Source organism: Cetorhinus maximus, chromosome 17, assembly GCF_964194155.1.
Source record: "Cetorhinus maximus chromosome 17, sCetMax3.hap1.1, whole genome shotgun sequence".
Lineage (NCBI taxonomy): Eukaryota > Metazoa > Chordata > Chondrichthyes > Lamniformes > Cetorhinidae > Cetorhinus > Cetorhinus maximus.
The window spans coordinates 95,868,728-95,891,968 of NC_135895.1; the positions used below are offsets into that span (position 1 = coordinate 95,868,728).

At 42.3% G+C, this 23,241-nt stretch overlaps 2 protein-coding genes across 2 annotated transcripts in view; one reads left to right on the forward strand and one right to left on the reverse strand.

The window, feature by feature from the left end:
- Positions 1-6,758, reverse strand: part of tmem59 (transmembrane protein 59) — a 28,219-nt gene extending 21,461 nt beyond the window's left edge. The window contains exon 1 of the mRNA XM_078561627.1: positions 6,538-6,758. Coding sequence (XP_078417753.1) covers positions 6,538-6,717 — 180 coding nt within the window. The 5' untranslated portion in view covers positions 6,718-6,758. The remainder of the gene's footprint in view (positions 1-6,537) is intronic.
- A 293-nt stretch (positions 6,759-7,051) lies between these two features.
- On the forward strand, positions 7,052-23,241 carry tceanc2 (transcription elongation factor A (SII) N-terminal and central domain containing 2). Its single transcript, XM_078561628.1, has 4 exons — positions 7,052-7,203; positions 16,334-16,475; positions 21,266-21,459; positions 22,898-23,241. Exons 1-4 carry the CDS (start codon positions 7,114-7,116, stop codon positions 23,084-23,086), a joined length of 615 nt encoding a protein of 204 aa, XP_078417754.1. The 5' UTR covers positions 7,052-7,113; the 3' UTR covers positions 23,087-23,241.

Sequence of the window (23,241 nt, forward strand, 5' to 3'; positions counted from 1 at the left end):
ATCTCAATCAGAGTTCAGTGTTCTTAATGGGAGCGCCATCTCAAATGTGCTCTTTTAAAAAAAATATTGCATGTATTTAATGCTTAAAACGAAGTAATGCTTGTTCTGTCCTTAGCACTGAACTTGGGACTTTCTTGGTCTATATATTTTAGCTGTTCACAGGGTAAACTCACTGAATTATTAAAGCATTTTTATGGATTTGTTAACCAGAGTGGGCAAAGATTAAGAAGATTCCTGCTAACTATTAATTTCTCTGCATATACCTAATCAAAAGCATCAGATTACTATTGATAAAGTGTTACAGGAAAAAATTGTCATGTACTCTAGATTTCCAAAATATTCCTGTGTCAAAGCTAATTGATTCTAAGCAGACTTAGGCAAGATTGCCAAACAGTCTTGGACTGTTCCTCATTAACCCTCTGCACAATACGGTCCAAGAGCCAATCCTGTTTGAATGATTTAAACAGGATATTTTGAAAATCTTGAGTAATTAAATTGGATGCAGTGAGTCTGTTAGTACAGGCTGACAATTGAGCCCATGACCACTTCAATGAGAATGAAGGTATACGAGAACCCCATCAGATTTGTTCTGATACATGTCCGCCTAGTCAAACATCAGCAAAACATAAGTCAGCCATGGAAGAATCTTTGGGAAAACATTAAGACGTTTATAAATGACTCCATAGGTAAAATAGGAATTTGAAAGAAAAGCGGTCAAAGAAATGCAGCCTTACTGACAGCTATCCCAATGGCTTTGTAGAAAAATGTACGGCCTGTCATAGTATTGGAAAAAAAAGATTAAACAACCCCAGGTTTAATCCCTAGTTTGTATGGAGTGAAAGTGTCGGACAGGTCAACAACAGCCTGCAGTTAGGAAAAGGAAATTATCCAATATCCATACTCAATTGGAATCCAGTGTCCTCTAAAAGTTTGTGGATGTCAGTTGAAAAATGACTGGGTTTAGCCAATATCCTCCAGGGCTAAAAAACCTGACTGCTTGCAATTCAAGTTTATGCAAATGATGGATACTTGGAAGAAGAGTTGACTGTGCCTTGATTTATGGGTGACATCTACTCAGGGATGAGTGTTTCTGCCACGGGTCTTCATGTGACTGGATCTAAATCGACTTGTTCACATATCTTTGAGCACACGGCACAGGACGTCCCAGCAGTAGTAGTATCGAGTGCAGGGTTTGTTTCCTTTTCCTGTTGCCGCTCTGCCTTATCATGTAGGCATTGTGACTCAAAAGCATAATGCAGCCTGATGAACAAGTTGTTGCCATTTTGAATAATTGGTAGCAATCTCCTCCCAGTCATTAATGTTAATACTGCCACACTCAAAGGAGAACTTGCGTCTTTGAAGCATTTTCTTTGCCCTCCCCTGGAATGTTAGCCATTGAGTTGAGGAAATGGGACCAGCTAGGGGGTGATGCTTTTTGGCCATCCAGACAGTGCACAATCCAAAGTTGATTTTGTAGGAGTTTTGCCTTAAATGCTTGTGGAGCTGGCTTCAAGGGCACTAGTATTCATTCAATAGTCCTCCCATTTATTAAAGAGGATGCAACAGAGAAAATACTGGTGGAATTTCTCTAGTGCTCAATGGTCTCTGATACACAGTCCAGATCAGGTGTGTGGTGTTGACAAGTGCTCTGTACACTAGGATTTTTGTTGACTAGGAGGTCTTTTGTTGTCAAACACTTGTTGCCATAGTTTGTAGAAGACTGAGCTGATACAAATGTTGGATCTCTTCGTCAACAGTGGCCTTTTGAGAGAGGTGTCTGTGAAGGTGTGGGAATTGCTCAACATATTCCAGTGTTTCTCCCTCAACATATAGGAGGTGGAATACTTGACTGACCAGGTGTGGGTTGATATACGAGTTTTGTTTCGGCAACATTCAAGGCAGTCTCTTGTATGCAGAATTGAAGAGATTGAGACTGGCTTGCAAATCTGCAGAGTGCAATGGGCAACGACACTGCAGTCATCCACACACTGTAGATCATATACGTCTGTAATGGTCAGTTTTGTTTTGGCAGAGGCAACTGTGGTTAAAAGAGTTTTCCATCTAGGTGGTATTTAATGCTGACACCAGAGACAGTTGATCTTTGGCAGTGACTTTCCACTTTCAGGTACATTGTAAATAGTATGGGGGCTATCAGATAGCCTCATTTGTCCAGATTTTGAAGGGGGCTGTTTCAGATCTCTCACTCAAGGCAGTTGTAGTAATCATGAAGCAATTACAGGATTGTGATGAAGTTTTTCGGATGTTCAAATCTTTGGAGCACAATCCATAGAGCCTCGCAAATTACTGAATCAAATGCTTTGGTCAGGTTGATAAATGCAATGAAGAATTCCTGTTGTTCTTGACATTTTTCTTGGATTTTGTCTGGCAACAGAGCACATCGGAGGCTCCTCCAGAAGGTTTAAAACCACACTGTCTCTGGGAGGATTTCCTCAACCACAGGAAGTATGCAATTCAGGAGAATGTGTCAGGATTTTTCCTGCAATGGGCAAGAGGGAATTGACTTGATAGTTTCTACAGCATGATTTAATCTCCATTCTTGTAGTAAAATTGTCACATTCCTGAAGTTGTGGTGGAGGGAGGTGGGGGGGGGTGCTTTTCTTCCCAAATGTGTAGGATGAGTGCATGGAGTCTTCATGCCAACAAAAGTTTAGTAACTTTGAAGACCTCAGCTGAAATACCATCAGGGCCACAGCTTTTATTGTTTTTCATCTGTTTGATTGCTTGCTGCAGCTCTCCTGTCAATGGTGATTCTAACTCAGGATACTGGGGGATAGCCTGGAGATTATCAGCCACCACTCTGGATTCATGGTTGAGGGGTTGTTGTAAAAATGTTCTTCCCAGTGTTGACAGATGACAAGTGTCATCCTTAAGAGGAGAAACACAGCCCTGTGAGCGAAGGGTATTTTGCCCATATGACCTTGGTCTATAGATGGCCCTGGTGACTTGAAAAAAAAAAGCTTTGTTCCACCAGGCAATGAAAGCTTCTCGTTTTGGAGTAAGGATTGGTTAACAGGCAGAAAACAGAAGGCATAAATGGGTCATTCGCATGTTGGCAGGCTATGACTAGTGGGGTACCACACTGCGAATGCCTGTCAGTTGCCAGAAATCAGTGCCGTTCACAGTTGAGTGATCTTTAAAACAAAATTCACACACTTCCTCCCCTCCTTCCCGGAAGCCATTTATGCAAGTGTATGATTTCATGCACATCAGCATCATCCCTGTACCTCATCCGAGGTGTATATCTTAATCCATAAGAAATAGAAGAGTATGCCATTTGGACCATCGAGCCTGTTGCACCATTCAAAACCATGGTTGACGTGATTATCGCCCTAACTGAATTTTTCTGCCTGCCCCCCATAGTCCTTGACATGATCCTAGACAGCATGACCACACACACATCCCCACATTTGAATCACAAAATCTAAGATGGAACAGAAACTGACTAATTCAACCTCCAGCCTCTTTGCTTATAGGGCAGAGAACAATTGTAGCCTCTCCCCAATCATCACCCTGACTAAAATTAGCTAATTCAATACAGACCAGGATCAAACCAGAGTGACCAAACACTGAAGCCAGAGTTCTCCTGGTTTACATGGAGCTTCAAAAATCAAGAAATTGTGCTAAAAGTAGACAAAAACATTGTGCACTCCTATTACACATTTTACAGCTCTGCATGTAATTGTCAGTAATTTCAAATTACTCAAGCTTATTGCCTCACAAAAGTTCAGTCAAGTTCATTGTGGATGCATAATTAGTTATAAGGGAGTATGAAGAAATAAAACTTCCTCTCACAGTTCCCATTACAGATATAAAAGCAAAATACTGTGGATGCTGGAAATCTGAAACAAAAACAAAAATTGCTGGAAAAACTCAGCAGGTCTGACAGCACCTGTGGAGAGAAAAAGTTAATGTTTCGAGTCCGTGTGACTCTTCTTCAGAACTAAAGATAAACATTTTAAAAGGTAAACATTTCAATATTCCCACCTACTCCAAATGTGGAAGCAAGATTGTACGAAAACATTGTGGGAAGTCAGGGAGGTTGCCATCTCGCTGTATTAAAACTAATGGTTAATTATGCAATATGTCACTTACTTTAGAAGCTCTGCTTCCTCCATACTATGGGCATTGAAGCTTTTAAGACTGTCCCAATTGTTATCTTTTATCTCAGTCCTGATTAAGGGTCTTAAGGCCAGAAACTTTAAATGACTTCTTCTAAAGGTGCTGCCTGATCTGCTTATTGTTTTCAGCTTTTTCGGTTTATCTTCAGGCTTTCAGCAGCTGCAAAATTTCACTTTTTCCCCCTTTTATCATACTAGTGTGGAGAAATTAAAATAGGAGGGATTTTAAAATCCTATTCCAGTCACCAAATACACTTCCTTCTAGTTGCAACTTACCATTTTAGTAAAAGGAACATTTTTGCTTCCTAGGACCTTGAAGCTTTCCATATTCCCTTACTCCCACTATTTACAGGGTTTGTAAACTCAAATTTGGCATTACCTAATAGTGTTTATCCATATTCTGGCCTTACCCGCCACCCCCACCAAATGTGTCAAATCATACTTCCAAGTTCTCTGATTTCAAGACTGCCACAAAAAAACATCTAAAATTACTGTTAAATCTGAAAACTTCAACATTCAAGGTGTGCCATGTGAAACAAGCTTTTTGTTTGATGCAAGGACTTCACCTACTCACTGAATTATGTTCCAATCATTTGCTCAACTTTAAAAGTGAATCAGTCAGAATTGGACCAAACAGCCAGGGAAAATGAATCATTTTATTTGTCGTTGAGAACCAAGTGGTGTAGGGAATGATGCTCTACATTTGCCAAAAATATCTCATAATAAATAATGGACAAGAGAAGATGGTTTTGCACCTAGCTCTCATAAAATAAGAGCTAGTGAAATATTCACCTTAAATGATACAGAACAAAAAATATGTTATATTGGGGAAGGTGACACTGAATGCAACTAATGATGCACATCAACGTTTTATTATACTAAACAAAAAGCAAGCATTTAATCTTAATTTGGTCCTTACAAATATGTCAGCCAAACTATTTTGAAGCTAGAAAATTTTGGATTTACAGTTTATTTTTGGTCCAGAATTTCATTGCAAATGAAGTGAATGACTTATTTTTGAGAAGGCTCAACTATGGGTCTTGGTCCTTCACCTAGAATTCTCAATAAAAATATTATGACATCACAATGATATCAATGTCACAAACTAGCATCAATTTTCCTAAACTACTATAAATTTCAACATTTACCTTTAAAATACACAGAATACAATACTTGACAATTTGTTTGGCTAGCTTTATACAAGGATATCAATATTTAATCATAGCCATGACACATGCCTTCTCCCTAAACTCAACTATGAGTTTAATACGCACTTAAACCCAACAATATATTTTTTTAAAAGTATCCAAATCAAGCTCGAGAAATGCTTACAGGCAAAGTTTCTCAAAGTATGGCATGCACTCACTCTATAGGGTTATACCCCAATTTCTAAATCCAAATAATTTAAACACAAAGTGTACTCTAGAACATAACCAACCAAACCACAAATCTATTACCGAGCACTAGAAAGTAATTACACTAATTGACTCAGAATTTCAATAAGTTGCTGAAAGTATTGAATTGTTATTTGCCCCTTTTATTAGTAGTTTGGCCAGCTCATAAAGATAACTTGCAGGACGATGTAATCCAGACATCGACCGATAGCTCATAATGCAAAAACTTTGACTCTTCCCAGAGATATTGTAAACTGTTCAATATCACACTGTTGACTGGACAAGGCAAAGGCTTGATGAGTCAATTTTTTGCACTTATCTTTTGTTATTTTCATAACTTCAAGGAAATAAAATTACTTTATTTCAGATTAAAATATAAAAATGACATACACTAAACATATATCAATGTCATGAGTGCAAGGGATTCACACGTAAACATCTACAAAGCTGCTAATATGTGCCACATAGGAAAACACTGGCTGTTACATATCAAAACTGTTCTATACATTATATCAATATATACACAATAACCCACAACGAAAACATTTATTCCCGAATAAAACTGCCAACCATAAAGCAATTGTCAGCGTACCAGAGCAGAAATGAAAACTATAACGAGAGCTTTTTGTATGTAAATGAGAGACTTTAATGTTTAGATTAGTTAAAAACTACTCCTGCCCCGCTTTCATGAGTTTCCCGATCATTCTCGGGTTAATTACTTCTCTGTGCACCCAACATCGTATTATGAGCATTGAAAAAAAAATTCCTTGGGGTCCGTCAAACTCTCAGCTTGGGCAAATTGTTTTAAACAGAATGTGGGTTTTAATTATTTGGATCACAGAAGCAGTCAGCATCGTTAAAATAAAACCCAAGCAGGCTAGTAATTTAAAAAAAAGAAACACGATGACAGACTTTAAAAATAAACAGACAGGCTTCGGCTACTGCCTGCTACCGCCCGGCCTGCCCTAGCTTGCCTAGCCGGCCAGTCAGTCAGTCAGCCCTACCTTCGGGTAAGTGTGCAGGCTGTAGGTCATCTCACAACTTCTTTGACACGATGCTGTGTCGCCCAGAACCGCCTCGAAGGCATCGGAAGCAAGTGATGGGGTGAAGGTGGAACATAAAGTGAATCCCAAGCATAGAGCAAGACTAACGACAGCAGCACCACCTCCAGCTGCCTCCGCCATCTTCCGTCTGTTTGTTATGATCCCACAGCTGCTTCCTCCCCTTACCTCACCGCGCATGCGCCCCTCTTCAGTGACCTCATTTTTTATTGTCAGTTTTTTTTAATCTAGCTTTCCTTTAGATAAGATCGCATGGAGTTAAAATCCCAAGGCTTGCCGTGAAACTTGTGTTATTTATAGATTTCTTATTTTTTTAAAAAATGAAAAAAAAATCATCGGAAGCTGCTGACCGGTCTGGCGTAAGGAAGGCTGGGATATGTAGTTCGCTTTTTATCTGGGATTTGTAGTTGTTGCGTGGCGGCAGGAGCACATACGGCTCCCAGAATGCAGTGGGCAGGGAAAGGTGTGAGTCCCCGGATGTGAGGTGCCCATTACTGGCCGAGGGAGCAGCTTTCGCTGATGGAGCGTTTCTTGGTAAAGGGCAACGCCGGGGCTTCAGCGGTGCCGCGACCCAAGGTTTACCGCCAGGTCACTCTCGAGTCTTTAAAGGTACAGTCCCGGTTTCCACAAGGCCGAGGTTTAACATCTGGCTAAAATAAAAGCAAAAAAACTGCGGATGCTGGAAATCCAAAACAAAAATACGTGGAAAAACTCAGCAGGTCTGGCAGCATCTGTGGAGAGGAGCACAGTTAACGTTTCGAGTCCTCATGACTCTTCAACAGAACTAAGTAAAAATAGAAAAGAGGTGAAATATAAGCTGGGTTAAGGGGGGGTGGGACAGGTAGAGCTGGATAGAGGGCCAGTGATAGGTGGAGATAACCAAAAGATGTCACAGACAAAAGGACAAAGAGGTGTTGAAGGTGGTGATATTATCTGAGGAATGTGCTAATTAAGGGTAGAAAGCAGGACAAGCAAGGTACAGATAGCCCTGAGGTGTCAGCTGTGGCTCAGTTCATAGCACCCTCACCTTTGAGTCAGAAGGTTGTGGGTTCATGTCCCACTCCCGGAAACCAAGAACTGTGAATGTACTCGAAAGAGTTACATGTGATCTGTTGATAACTCGAAAGAGTTACAGATAGCCCTAGTGGGGGTGGGGGGTGGGGTGAAGGAATCAAAAAAGTCTAAAAGGTAGAGATAAAACAATGGATGGAAATACATTTAAAAATAATGGAAATAGGTGGGAAAAGAAAAATCTATATAAATTATTGGAAAAAACAAGGGGGGGGGTGTCGGAAAGGGGGTGGGGATGGAGGAGAGAGTTCATGATCTAAAATTGTTTAACATCTGGCTGTTGATTTTTTATATAAAGAACTCAGAATTGTTTAGGCTGATCGCGGGTTGATCGCTCTATACTTTGTTTTCTTTGTGAGCCTGTTGGTGTGAAGGAGGAAGAGAATTAAACCATTGGTGGCCAGTCAAAAGATTCCGCTCTGAAGAAGGTTCCTACAGACTCGGAACGTTATCTCCGTCTCTCTCCACAGATGCTGTCAGACCTGCTGAGTTTTCCCAGCATTTTCTGTTTTTATAATATATTATTATAAAAGATTCCTCTGTATTGGTATGTTTTTGAGGATCAAAGAGGGACGTGTTATTCGAGAGTTAATTTCAGTTGCAGATCAATGTATTTTCTACAGCTTGCAAAACGTCCTTGCAGGCTACCGCCCCTGTCTCCAATAATAATAATAAATAAAAACAGAAAATGCTGGAAAAACTCAGCAGGTCTGACAGCGTCTGTGGAGAGAGAGAAACGGAGTTAACGTTTCAAGTCCATATGATTCTTCTTCAGAGCTAAAGAGTAGAAATGTGATGAAATTTATATTGAAGGAAATTGAAGAGAAGTTTAAAAAATCAAAAAAGAAATGAGAGAGCAGAGGTGCAGGGTAGTGAAGAGGTGAATGATAATCAAAGTGTGACAGGAAGGGGCAGAAAATATAAGCAGAAGAGTACAGCAGAAATTAGAACCAAAATGAGTAATAAATGTAAAAAGTCAAAGCTTAAGGCTCTTTATCTGATTGCATGTAGCATTTGTAACAAGATAGATGAGTTGACAGCACAAATAGAAATAAATGAATATGGCTTGATAGCTAATACAAAGACATGGTTGCAGGGTGGCCAAGACTGGGAACTCAGTAATGATATAGGTGCAGTAGATCGTGATGTGGAATCAGTTTGGGTGGAAATAAGGAATAGCAAGGGGAAGAAGTCACAGGTGGGAGTGGTCTATCGGCCCTGGAAAAGTTGCCTCACCAGGACAAAGTATAAATCGGAAATAATGGAGGCGTGTAAGAATAGTGTTACAATTGTCATGGGTGATTTTAATCTGCATAATGACTGGACAAATCAGATTGGCTGGGGTAGCATGGAAGACAAATTTCTAGAGTTGATCAGGGAATGTTTCTTAGAGCAATATGCTGCAGAATTTATATGGGAACAGGCTATTTTAGATCTAGTAATGTTTAATGAGGTGGGATTAATAAGAGATCGTAGTTAAGGATCCTCTAGTGGGTAGCGATCAAAACATGGTAGAATTCAGTTTGAGGGTGAGCAACTTGGGTCTCAAACCAGTATCCTCAACTTTAAATAATGGCAATTACAGAGGTATGAAGAAAGAGTTGTCTAAAGCGGGCTGGGAAAATAGACTAAGGGGAAAGTCAGTGGTTGAGCAGTGACAGACAGGGTAAGCACTCTGTGAAAGAACAACATGGAACTTGGCCCTTTAGGTGGTGTGTTGGGGAAAAAGGATAGAAAACAGGATAAAACAATGAATAAATTACTAAAAATAAAATTGCGTAAATAAAATTTTTTTTTAAAAGGGGTGAAGAAAGAAGAGAGAGTTCATGGTCTGAAGTTGTTGAACTCAATGTTAAGTCTGGAAGGCTGTAAAGTGCCTAAGCGGCAGATGAGGTGCTGTTTCTCCAGCTTACTTTGGGCTTCACTGGAACATTGCAGCAGGCCAAGGACAGACATGTGGGCATGAGAGCAGGATGGTGTGTTGAAATGGCAAGTGACAGGAAGCTCTGGGTCATGCTTGCAGACAGACCGAAGGTGTTCCGTAAAGCAGTCACCCAGGCTGCGTTTGGTCTCTCTAATGTAGAGGAGACTGCATTGGGAGCAGCGAATGCAGTAGACTAAGTTGAAGGAGGTGCAAGTGAAGCACTGCTTCACCTGAAAGGAGTGTTTGGGCCCTTGGACGGTGAGGATGGAGGAGGTAAAGGAGCAGGAGTTGTACCTTCTGCGATGGCATGGGAAGGAGATGAGGTGTTGGGGGTGATGGAGGAGTGGACCATGGTGTCCCAGAGGGAACGATCCCTACACAATGCTGACGGGGTGGGGGGGGTAGGGGGGAGAAGATGTGTTTGGTGGTGGCATCATGCTGGAGTTGGCGGAAATGATGGAGGATGATCCTTTGAATGTGGAGGCTGGTGGGGTGAAAAGTGAGGACAAGGGGACCCTATCATGGTTCTGGGAGGGAAGAGTAGGTGTGAGGGCAGAGGCATGGGAGATGGGTCAGACATGGTTGAGGGCCCTGTCTACCACAGCGGGTGGGAAACCTTGGTTAAGGAAGACATGTCAAAAGCACAGTTTTGGAACATGGCATCATCAAAACAGATGCGACGGAGGCGAAGGAACTGAGAGAATGGAATGGAGTCCTTACAGGAAGCAGAGAGTGAGGAGCTGTAGTCAAGGTAGCTGTGGGAACTGGTGGGCTTGTAATGAATATTTGTGCACAGCCTATCACCAGGGATGGAGGAAGAGAGGTCAAGGAAGAGAAGGGAAGTGTTGGAGATGGACCATGCGAAGGTGATAGAGGGGTGGAAATTGGAAGCAAAATTAATACATTTTTCCAGGTCCAGACGAGAGCGTGAAGCGGCACCGAAACAGTCATCGAGGTACCGAAAAAAAGAGTTGTGGGAGGGGGCCCAAGTAGGACTGGAACAAAGAATGTTCCACGTACCCCTTAACGAGACAGGCATAACTAGGGCCCATGCGAGTACCCTTAGCCGCACCTTTTATTTGGAGGAAGTGAGAAGTTTAAGGAGAAATTGTTCAGTGAGAGAACAAGTTCAGTCAGACGGAGGAGAGTAGTGGTGGATGGGGATTGTTCGGGCCTCTGTTCGAGGAAGAAGCGGAGAGCCCCAAGACCATCCTGGTGGGGGATGGAGGTGTAGAGGGATTAGGCGTCCATGATGAAGAGGAGGCGGTTAGGGCCAGGGAATTGGAAATTGTTGATATGATGTAGGGCATCAGAGAAATCATGGATGTAGGTGGGAAGAAACTGGACAAGGGGAGAGAGGTGAAGTCAAGATAGGAAGAAATGAGTTCCATGGGGCAGGAACAGGCTGACATGATCGGTCTACCAGGACAGTCCTGTTTGTGGATTTTGAGAAGGAGGTAAAAACCCAGGGTTGTGAGACTGAAGTTGGAAGCTGTGGAGGACATGAGGTCAGTGACAGTTCTGGAAACAATGGCTTGATGTTCAGTGGTGGGGTCATGGTCTAGAGGGAGGTAGGAAGAAGTGTCTGAGAGTTGGCGCTCAGCCTCTGCAGGGTAGAGGTCAGTACGCCAGACAAGAATAGCATTAACCTGGTCGGTGGGTTTGATAACAAAGTCAGGATTGGACCGAAGAGAACGGAACGCAGCAAGTTCAGAAGGAGACAGTTAGAGTGGGTGAGAGGAGCAGAGAAATTGAGATGGCTGATGTCACGCCGACAGTTCTCATTGAAAAGATCAAGGGCAGGTAAGAGGCCAGAGGGAGGGGTCCAGATGGAGGGAGAATACTGCAGGTGGGTGAAAGGCCTTACCACTACCATTAACACTCCCTTTGTCTTGTATCCATGGCATCTTTGTCAATCTCTCCTTAGCCCCCACCTATCGCTGGCCTTCTATCCGGCTTCACCTGCTTCATCCCCCTTAAACAGCATAAATTTAACCATGTTTGTACTTCTCTTTAGCTCTGAAGAAGAGTCATACGGGCTCGAAACGTAAACTCTGTTTCTCTCTCCACAGATGCTGTCAGACCTGCTGAGTTTTTCCACCATTTTCTGTTTTTATTTCAGATTTCCAGCATCCGCAGTATTTTGTTTTTATCTTTGCCCCTATCTCCAACCTCCCTTTCCTCTTTAGAGTCCTTAAACGTCTTGTCGCCTCCCAAATCTGTGCCCATCTTTCCTGGAACTCTATGTTTCAATTTGAATCAGATTTCTGCCCCTGTCACAGTACGAAAATGGCTGTTATCAAAGTCACAAATTAAATTCTATGTGAATGTGACAAAGGTAAACTATCCCTCATCCTTCTGGACCTGTCTGCAGCCTTTGGCACCACACCATCTTCCTCTAATGCCGCTCCGCTGTCATTCAGCTGGGTTGGATGCTCTCACCTGATTACATTCTTAACTATCTAATCAGAGCCAGAGAAGGTGGCTCTGATTAGATAGTTAAGAATGTAATCAGGAAGAGGTGATGGCATAGTGGTATTGTTGCTGGATTAGTATTCCAGAGACCTAGGGTAATGCTCAGGCGACCTGGGTTTGAATCCCGCCACGGCAGATGGTGGAGTTTAAATTCAATAAAAAAAGTAAATTGAAATGTCTAATGATGACCATGAAACCATTGCTGTTTGTTGTAGAAACCCACCTGGTTCACTAATGTCCTTTAGGGAAGGAAATCTGCCGCCCTTACCTGGTCTGGCCTACATGTGACTCCAGACCCACACCAATGTGGTTGACTTTTAAATGCCCTCTGAACAAGGGCAGTTAGAGATGGGCAATAAATGCTGGCCTAGCCAGCAACCCACACCCCATGAACAAATAAAAATATCCCTGCAATGGCTGATCTTCCTGCTCTGCTGTTCCCGCAAGGCCCCCATCCTTATTTCTCATTTACATTCTGTCCCTCAGTGGCACCATCTCATAGAGTCATAGAGGTCTACAGCACAGAAAAAGGCCCTTCGGCCCATCAGTCTGCACCAGTCAAACAAGTACCTATCTATTCTAATCCCGTTTTCCAGCACTAGGTCCATAGCCTTGTATGCCATGGCATCACAAGTGCACATCCAGATACTTCTTAAATGTTATGAGGGTTTCTGCCTCTACCACCCTTTAAGGCAGTGAGTTCTAGATTCCCACCACCCTCTGGGTGAAAAAATTCTTCTTCACATCCCCTCTAAACCTGCTGCCCCTTACTTTAAATCTATGCCCCCTGGTTATTGATCCCTCCACCAAGGGGAAAAGTTCCTTTGTGTCTACCCTATCTATGCCCCTCATAATTTTATACACCTCAATCATGTCCCCCCTCAATTTTCTCTGCTCCAGGGAAAATAACCCCAGTCTATCCAATCTCTCCTCATAACTAAAACTCTCCAGCCCAGGCAACATCCTGGTAAATCTCCTCTGCACTCTCTCTAGTGCAATCACACCCTTCCTATAATGTGGATTCCAGAACTGCACGCAATACTCTAGCTGTGGCCTAACCAGCATTATATACAGTTCCAGCATAACCTCCCTGCTCTTATATTCTATGCCTCAGCTAATAAAGGCAAGTATCCCATATGCCTTCTTAACCACCTTATCTACCTGTCCCGCTGCCTTAAGGGACCGGTGGACATGCACACCAAGGTCCCTCTGATCCTCGGTACTTTCCAGGGTCCTACCATTCATTGTGTATTCCCGTGCTTTGTTTGTCCTGCCCAAGTGCATCACCTCACACTTATCTGGATTAAATTCCATTTGCCACTGATCAGCCCATCTGACCAACCCATCTATATCCTCCTGTCATCTAAAGCTATCCTCACTGTTTACCACCCCACCAATTTTCGTGTCATCCACGAACTTATTGAACAACCCTCCTATATTCAAGTCTAAATCGTTTATGTATACCACAAACAGCAAGGGACCCAACACCGATCCCTGTGGAACCCCACTGGACACAGGCATCCAGTCATAAAACAGTTGCCACATGTCTGCAGATGATATGCAGCTATCCTCACCATCACATCTCCTGACCCCTTCACTGTCTCTAAATTGTCGGACTGTTTGACGTCCAGAACCAAATGAACAACATTCTGGGGGGTTACCATTGACCAGCAATTGAACTAGACCAGTCATATAAATACTATGACTACAGGAGCAGGTCAGAGGCTGGAAATTCTGTGCGAGTAACTCGTCTCCTAACTCCCCAAAGCCTGTCCACCTTCTACAAGGCACGAGGCAGGAGTGTGATGAAATACTCTCTGCTTGCCTAGATGAGTGCAGCTCCAACAACACTCAAGATGCTTGACACCATCAGGACAAAGCAGCCCGTTTAATCGGCACCCCTTTCACAACATTTACTCCCTCCACCACTGATGAACAGTGGCAGCAGTGTGTACCATCTACAACATGTATGCAGGAACTCACCAAGGGTCCTTAGACAGTACCTTCTAAATCTTTGACCTCTACCACCTCGAAGGACAAGAGCAGCAGATGCATGGGAACACCACCACCTCCAATTTCCCCTCCAAGCCACACACCATCCTGACTTGCAACTATGTTGCCATTCCTTCACCACCACTGGGTCAAAATCCTGAAACAGTCTTCCTAACAGTATTGTTGATGTACCTACATCACATGGCCTGCAGCGGTTCAAGAGGGTGGCTCACCATCACCTTCTCAAGGGCAATTACAGATGGACAATAAATGCTGGCCTAGTGAGCAATGCCCACATCTCATCAGAGAATTAAAGAAACTAAACATTGGGAAAACTGAAGCTATTATCTTGATCCCTGCTCCACATTCTGTTCCCTAGCTACTAGCTCCATCCCTCTCCCTGGCGACAGTCTGAGGCTGAACCTTGGTGTCATATTTGATCCCAAAATGAGCTTCTGACCGTATGTCTGGGCCATCACTAAGACAGCCGATTTCCACCTGACTAACATTTCCTAATTCTGCTCCTGCCTAAACTCCTCTGCTAACTGAAATCCTTGCCCATGCCTTTGTTACCTTCAGACGTAGCTATCCCAATGAACTCCTGGCTGGCCTCCCAAATTCTACCCTCCGTAAACTTAAAGTGCAGTGAAGGAGTAGTCGTGAGGAAGGGGCGGGGTGGGTGGAAGGTTAGTCGAGTGGTGGGGGTGTAGACAGATGGTCAGGCTGCTTGTGGGGGTGGGGTAGTCAGAGTGGTGGTTGGGAGGTAGTTGGGGGAGTGGGGGGTTAGTCAGAGGGGTATAGTTGGGTGTCCTGTGGGGAGTCGGGGGGCCAGTAGTAAAGTTACCCAGGAGTTAGACCTGGTTTCAATCCTTCTAACTTTTCCTGGGTAACTATTCTGCTAAAGTGAGTCAGATCCATCCAAACCCTCTGACTTTAAATCGGAGCTTCAGGGGGTTCCGGGCACAGGGTAAATGTCCAATGGAAGTTGAAACTTCCACGGCAATTCCCGCAGAGCCCTTACATGGGGACATCCAAGGAGTTCCCCAGCGCATCTTCCAGGGTACAACCCTCCGGAGAATGGAAGATCTGAGCCGTGATACCTAACTCATTTCCTTGTTACTCTGTATTGTCAGATATATAACTTGTATACGTATGCCATAGTCCAATAGTTTGAAAACATGGGGAATTATCATGAATGCCGAACTTTACAAGATGATTATGTTTTAAAATGTCCCTATATAATATAAACAAAGAGATATAAACAAAGTAAAACTCAGAGTAAGATTGTTCTGAAAGGGGGTTGGTGAATTCCTGATAGAAACCTCAGTTCGAATAAATGCCTATTTGACTTCAGATTGTCATGTTGCCATGGTGATGAGAGTTGAGAAGGGAGAGAAAGTGAAATAGAAACCCGCTGAGGTGTGGAGTGACAGTCTCTAGCACCTGTCACGGAAGCTCACAGAACAAGAACAGGCCGCAGGCAGCAGAAAATTGGAACTCCCCCAGGAACAGGTCTTCTCTGTTCTGTAGGAAATGATGGGGAACTGAAGTAAAACTCTCTATGGGGGGAGAAAACATTTACCTCAGCGATTTAAACCATTTAAGGGTTTTGGATGTAGGAATGTATGGAATTCTGGATTGTCAGGACTGTTGTGACCTGAAGGAGAGGGGGATTCGTTGAGGTTACCCTTGCTGTTGATGATCATATCTGGGAAAACTTAGTGGGGGTGAAGCAGTTGGCGACACTAGAAGATTCAACTTGGCATGGCAAGGAGTGATCAAACTTGAGGGAGAGTTGGGACAAGCTTTTGGACTACCCTTTCGTCCACATGTTTGGCTGAAGCATGGCGTAAAATTAAAGAAATCTACATTTTTTTTTTAAGCTGATGTGCCATTTGGCTGTTGATGTTTGAATTATGTTGTTTTTAGTTTGTTACAGTAAGAACTTATTAAAAGTTAAATCTTGCCTTTTGGTTATTTTCTGTTGGGTCATTTAAGAAGTTCACCTATTTTAAAAAGTTTGCAGTCTCTGTGGGGGTCATAACAAATGTACATGTTATTCTAGATACTAGATAATGTACACAATTTTAGATGATCTGCATTTTTGTCAGTGCTCAAATTTCTGCAATTTTAATCTTTAATGTCCTTACCTTTATAATGTAAAATACTCCCTATTTATTCCTCTCCAAAACCTTAAACACCACAGATTCATAGCATGGCTTTGACATTTACAAGTAGTTTTTGAGTCATAACTAATGTCTTTTATTCTCAAAACAGAGGGTTGTGGTGATTGAAGATATTAAGAGATGTAAATCTATATTGGAGCTCCCTAATCAAACAAAGGAAAACTTAATAGAAGCATTACTTGAACTAAAGAAGAAAATACCATCACAAGAAGTATTGTGCTCAACTAAAATAGGTAAATACTGTAATTAGACAATTCTTCCATTCAAGATTGAAATTTTGCTTCTGCTAAAATCTTTTAAAATCATGACATTGGCTTAAATTCTGTTTTTATAGCTTTCTAATGGCCTTACTAAAATTGCGCTTCTGTTCCTCATGCCTTTTGAATCCAGTATTTTGAAGTGTGGATCGTCCCACTGAACCAGTAGAGAGATCAAAATTGGATGAGTGGATTTTTAAAAATTCGTTTACAGGATGTGGATGTCGCTGGCTGGACCAGCATTTATTGCCCATCTCTAATTGTCCTCAAGGTGGTGGTGAGCGGCCGTCTTGAACCGCTGCAGTCCATGTGGTGTAGGTACACCCACAGTGCTGTTAGTTCCAGGATTTTTGACCCAGCGACAGTGAAGGAACAGTGATATATTTCCAAGTCAGGATGGTGAGTAGCTTGGAGGGGAACTTCCAGGTGGTGTTGTTCTGCATGTATCTGCTGCCCTTGTCCTTCTAGATGGTAGTGGTCGTGGGTTTGGAAGATGCTGTATAAGGAGCCTTGGTGAGTTCCTGTAGTGCATCTTGTAGATGGTACCCATGCTGCTACTGTGCATTGGTGGTGGGGTGAGTGAATCTTTGTGGATAGGGTGCCAATCAAGCAAGCTGCTTTGTCCTGCATGGTTTTGAGTGTTGTTGGAGCTACAGTCATCCAGGCAAGTGAAGAGTATTCCATCATGCTCCTGACTTGTGGGATGTAGATTATGGATAGACTTTGGGGAGTCAGGAGTTGAGTTACTCACTGCAGGATTTCTAGCCTCTGACCTGCTCTTGTAGACACAGTATTTATATAGCTAGACCAGTTCCATTTCTGGTCATTGGTAACCCCCAGGATGTTAGTGGGGGAATTCAACGATGGTAATGCCATTGAATGTCAAGGGGCGATGGTTAAATTCTCTCTTGTTGGAAATGGTCATTGCCCACCATTTATGTGGCGTGTATGTCACTTGCCACTTGTCAGCTCAAGCCTGGATGTTGTCCAGGTCTTACTGCATTTGAACAGGACTACTTCAATACCTGAGGAGTCGCGAATGGTGCTGAACGGTCAATGCCCACCATTTGTGTGGCGTGAATGTTACTTGCCAGTTGTCAGCTCAAGACTGGATGTTGTCCAGGTCTTACTGCATTGAACAGCATTGCTTCAATGCCTGAGGAGTCGCGAATAGTGCTGAACGTTGCACAATCATCAGCGAACATCCCCACTTCTGACCTTATGATGGAGGGACGGTCATTGATGAAGCAGCTGAAGATGGTTGGGTCTAGGACACTACCCTGAGGAACTCCTGCAGTGATGTTCTGGAGCTGGGATGACTGACCTCCAACAACCACAGCCATATTCCTTTGTGCTAGGTACAACCAGCACAGAGTTTCCCCCCCCCTGATTCCCATTGACTCCTGTTTTGCTCGGGCTCCTTGATGCCATACTTGGTCAAATGCAGCTTTGATGTTAAGGGCAGTCACTCTCACCTCACCTCTTAAGCGCAGCTCTTTTGTCCATGTTTGAACCAAGGCTGTATAAAGGTCAGGAGCTCAGTGGCCCTGGTGGAACGCAAACTGAGTGCCAGTAAGCGGGTAGCACTGTTGATGACTCCTTCTATCACTTTACTGATGATGGAGAGTATCCTGATGGGGCAGTAATTAGCCGAGTTGGATTTGTCCTTTTTGTGTGCAGGACTTACCTGGGCATTTTTCCACATTGGTGGGTAGATGCCAGCGTTGTAGCTGTACTGGAACAGCTTAGCTAGGGTCGTGGCAAATTCTGGAGCACAAGTCTTCAGTACTATTGCCAGAATATTGTCAGAGCCCATTGCCTTTGCAGTATCCAGTGCCTTCAGCCATTTTTGATATCACATGGAGGATATCAAATTGGCTGAAAACTGGCATCTGTGAAGCTGGGTACCTCTGGAGGAGGCTGCAACAGATCATCTACTTGGCATTTCTGGCTGAAGATTGTAGCAAGTGCTTCATCCTTATCTTTTGCACTGGCATGCTGGGTTCCCCCATCGTTGAGGATGGGATATTTGTGGAGCCTCCTCTTCCAGTCTGTTGTTTAATTGTCCACTACCATTCACAGCTGGATGTGGCAGGACTGCAGAGCTTAGATCTTATCCATTGGTTGTGGAATCGCTTACCTCTCTATCACTTGCTGTTTATGCTATTTGGCACACAAGTAGTCTTGTGTTGTAGTTTCACCAAGTTGACACCTCATTTTTAGATATGCCTGGTGCTGCTCCTGGCATGCCCTCCTGCACTTTTCATTGAACCAGGTTGATCCCCTGGCTTGTTAGTAATGGTAGAGTGGGGTCTATGCTGAGCCATGAGGTTAAAGATTGTGTTTGAGCACAATGCTGCTGCTGCTGATGACCCACACTGCCTCATGGTTGCCCAGTCTTGAGTTGCTAGATCTGTTTGAAATCTATCCCATTTAGCACAGTGGTAGTGCCACACAACACGATGGAGGGTATCCTCATCGTGAAGACAGGACTTTGTCTCCACAAGGACTGTGAGGTGGTCACTCCTACCAATACTGTCATGGACAGATGCCTCTGCAGCAGGCAGATTGATGAGAATGAAGTCAAGTATGTTTTTCCCTCTTATTGTTTCCATCACCGCCTGCTGCAAACCCAGTCTAGCAGCTATGTCCTTTAGGACTCAATCAGCTCGGTCAGTAGTGGTGCTCCCGAGCCACTCTTGGTGATGGACATTGAAGTCCCCCACACATTCTGCACCGTTGCCACCCTCAATGCTTCCTCCAAGTGGTGTTCAACATGAAGGAGTACTGATTCATCAGCTGAGGGGGGCAGATTTTCTATCACTGTTGACAATGCCAATAATTGAGGAAGAATTATAGTTTTGAATATCTCTAATTTTCTCTCGCTGTTTTCCCTCACCCTAAGGGAGATATATCTAAGCATTCTGTCTTCAAAAACTACATGTACAAGAGCTCCAGATACTGATGTAAACAGAAATTAGTATTCTGGTTAGAAGTTATTGATCAGTGAGGCTACAGACCTTTTAATACCTCAGTTAAAAATGGCACAAAGTAACAAATAAGAAATATCAGTACAAATAGGAATGAGTTGCAAAATTTTTGGATGCTGAAATATAAAAAAAAATGCTGGACATACTGGGCAGGTCAGGTAGTATCTGTGGAAAGAGAAGCACAGGTGAAACCCTGCTGAGTGAAAATGTATAAGGTTCAGAGAGAAGCATAAGGGACCTGAGTGTACAACTTAAGTCTTCAGAAGAACAGGCAAAAGGATGAAAAGTAATAGACAGATCAATGTACTGGTGTGTCCAAGTTTGATGCACAGAATAAATTCTCAAAATCATTCAGCAATAACATGCTACATGACTGAAAAGGTAATAAATATGTTGTGATCAATGTAGAATAAGATTATTGTGGAGTTCGTTCATAGCTGAATGAAAGAGTAACTGTATTGCATGGTTGGGGGCTGAGTTGTGCTCGTCAGCAAGATCCCAAATTTGATCTTTGGTTTTTTGATAAGTTTAGTGAATTGAGCCAGGGCAGTACTTGGGTGCTGTATTTGGTGTTGGTGTCTCTTTGCTGGATAGAAGTCCCTGTAATGGAAATGAGTCCTGCTTCAGTTATGAAATTTCTTGTATTCTGCCCTTTCATTTTGTCATGAAAGTATAATAATTTTCATATTTTTCTAGTTTATTGTGAAATAGGTTTATGGGGGTAAGTATAGTTTGGTCTGTCTGTGTGTGCTTTAATTACATTTGGAGTCAAGTAGACAGCAAGTTTAAATCAAAAGAAGCTAGGTGCTTGACATGCTAATGAGTAAACATGGATGTTGGCTTAGCATGTAAGGTGTGAAGGGATATTTGGATTTCAAAGGGATTTTAGTCTGTTTATAACTAGCCAGATAAGTAAGGTTAAGGAATTAGTTTATTTTTCCCAAATGTTACTGACAATATATAGCGACAACTTTTATGTTATGAGGGAGATACAGTTTCAAAGATGTATGGAACAATAGAATTTACATATTATAAAGGAGAATGAAAGACTATGTGTCAGGAGAAGGCCATGTAAGATCTAACCAGAGTGTGTGAAATAGCCTTAATGAAGTCTCCAGCATTTGTGCATAAATCTGCTGTCGACCGAAACTGAAGCTGGAGAAAAGCCATTTGGAATTCCACTGTCCAGGGACTTGCTGGATCTATTTTTGGACTGTTGCCTTAAAGGGAGTGTAACTGGGAGTCAGGTTAATTAGGAATTTTAGGAGTTATTGTAGTCTTACGTATGTGCTTGACATCCTTTTATTTTGTTAATAAATATTTTAATTTTTTAAGTCCATCAAGACCTTTAGAGATTTTATTACTTCTGAGGTTGGGTGCACACATCACGTGATAAATATAAATTGCAAAACCATTGTGATAGCGCGACCAAGTTTCCTTCATGGATTTGGTCCACCTGGCACACATCATCTGCCACATCATAACAATTTAGATTGTAGCAAAGTTAAAGGTCTGATAGTTAAAATTTGAAGCCATGGCTGCTGCTTCTCTAGTTTTCTTCTGTCCTGTAATTGGCGAAACAAAAATACGCTTCTGTCTCGAAGGTTCCATATTAATAAAAGTTAAAATGTGATCCTAATGCTATGGAAACCCCAATAGTTGAGATTGCCTGCAGTGAGCAATAGCTCATTTTTAATTAGAATCAGCCATCCTTCTTCGTAATAGCATCCTGCTTTAACTTGTGTTGATTTGAATCTACTTTCATGCATTTCTTAGGGCACACGGTAAACAAGATGCGTAAAAATTCAGATCCCGAGGTGGCCGAGCTTGCTCAAGTCATTTACACAACGTGGAAAACCTTCATAAAAGAAAATAGAAATAAACAATCCATTGAGGTGCGATGTGATTCTAAAACAGAGAGTCTTAGGAGTAATGCTCGCAGACTGTTAACTGAAGCCTTGGAACTGAAGGTAATTTTTAAAATAAAACTCTCCACATCGAAAGAGAGTAAAACAGGATTTCTATTAGTATATTGTAAATTGGGGACTTAAATTTGCTCTCTTTGTAAAAGAAAATCAGTTTACTGGAAAACTGTTTTTGCTTATATAAAAGAAATTGCAATATAGAAACCGAATGGTAGGGTCCCACTCCATTCCAGCCCTTTCATCAGTTGTGAGAAGTGGAATAGTTCAATTGTGCAGTGGGGACATGGCCCTGCACCAGTCTGAAGGCTGCTTCACATTAGCCCAAGGGCTTCACAAGAGCTTCCTCAATTTAGGGAACAGCAAGGTTCGAGCTTTTTGTTTTTGGGCTCTGGGCAAGCCAGTATTTATTCACCAACCCTAGCTGCCCTGAAGAGACTAAGAGTCAGTTGTATAATATGGGATTGGTGTCGGCCGTGGCTCAATTGAGGGGAATGGTAACATATTAGTAATGTTACCAGACTAGTAAGAAAGAAGCCCAGACTAATGCTTCAGAAACATGAGTTCAAATCCCACTACAACAGCTTTTAAATTGAGTTAATGAACCAGTCTGAATAAGTCTGCAATAAAGAAAAAGGCTCAGGAATGAAGAAACTACTGGATTTTTTGTGAAAACCCATCTGCTTAACTAATGTTCTTCAGGAAAGGCAATTGGAGATAGACAACAAATGCTGGCCTTGCCCACAACACTTGTGAAACCATAAAAGAATTTTTAAAAATCAACATCTCAAAAACAGATCAGGTGATTATCACATTACTGTTTCTGGGAATTTGCTGTGTTCAAATTGGATGCCGTATTTCCTACAACGATGACTACACTTAACGTAAAGCCCTTTGAGGCGTCCAGTGGTCATGGAAGGCACTATATAAATTAAAGTCTTTCTTTTTGGAGTCACATACAGGCCAGATTGGGTAAGGACAGCATGCTCCCTTCCCTGGAGAACATTTGTTGAACCAGTTTGGTTTTTACGATAAACCAGAAAATTCCACCATGGTCGTTTGCCAGCTTGTAGCATGGGTTTTATGGATTGGATGAACTGAGAGCAGTCCTCGGGCCAATCAAGTCACATCCTTGCTATTTGCAAAAGACATCACAGGAGATTCCTTGTAATTGAGATCACTGAAGAAGCTAATAAGGGAGGGAGGAAAACCTTAATTAGAATGAACATGTCTTCCGCATCGCTGCTTTTTTTTTAAGGCAGGATCACTTTCTACAAGTATAGAATTGCTTTGTTGCATTACTTCTTGCCAATACCGTGCTGTAGAACCTCATAATAAATTTCACTGCTTGTAATCACTATTTCAGGGTACTTTGTGTGGGTATGTGTAGCTTTAGCATTTAAAGGCATATTATTAGTTTGTCCAGATCTTGCTGTTTTTACCACTTACTGTAAATTTATAAATACATTGTTTAATATTTTTATAGCATGATGACCCTCTGACTGAAAACATAGAGCGAGAGATTTTTCATCAATGTTCTCGTCTGATCAACATCTCCTACCGCCGGACAGTACGAGCGCTGGTCTTTACTTTAAAACATAAACCTGAAGTCCGAGAGCAAGTTAAAAGCTACAGACTCCCAGTGAAACAGCTTATTGAAAACCACAAGAAATGATTCATTGTGGGTTTTTAAAAGTTATTCGTACACATATAAATCGTGAACTTCTAGAACTGCTGTGGCCTTTTTTATTTAAACTGTAAATTTTATTTTTGGAGGAATATCAATGAGTCAAATGTGTGAACTCTGTGAATAAATTCCTGGTGTTTGTA

Coding starts and splice junctions, on each gene's coding strand:
- tceanc2 (XM_078561628.1), top strand. CDS start 7,114: ATGGAGCGTTTCTTGGTAAAGGGCAACGCCGGGGCTTCAGCGGTGCCG. Junction 16,476..21,265: donor ATTGTGCTCAACTAAAATAG/GTAAATACTGTA, acceptor TGCATTTCTTAG/GGCACACGGTAAACAAGATG. Junction 21,460..22,897: donor CTGAAGCCTTGGAACTGAAG/GTAATTTTTAAA, acceptor ATATTTTTATAG/CATGATGACCCTCTGACTGA.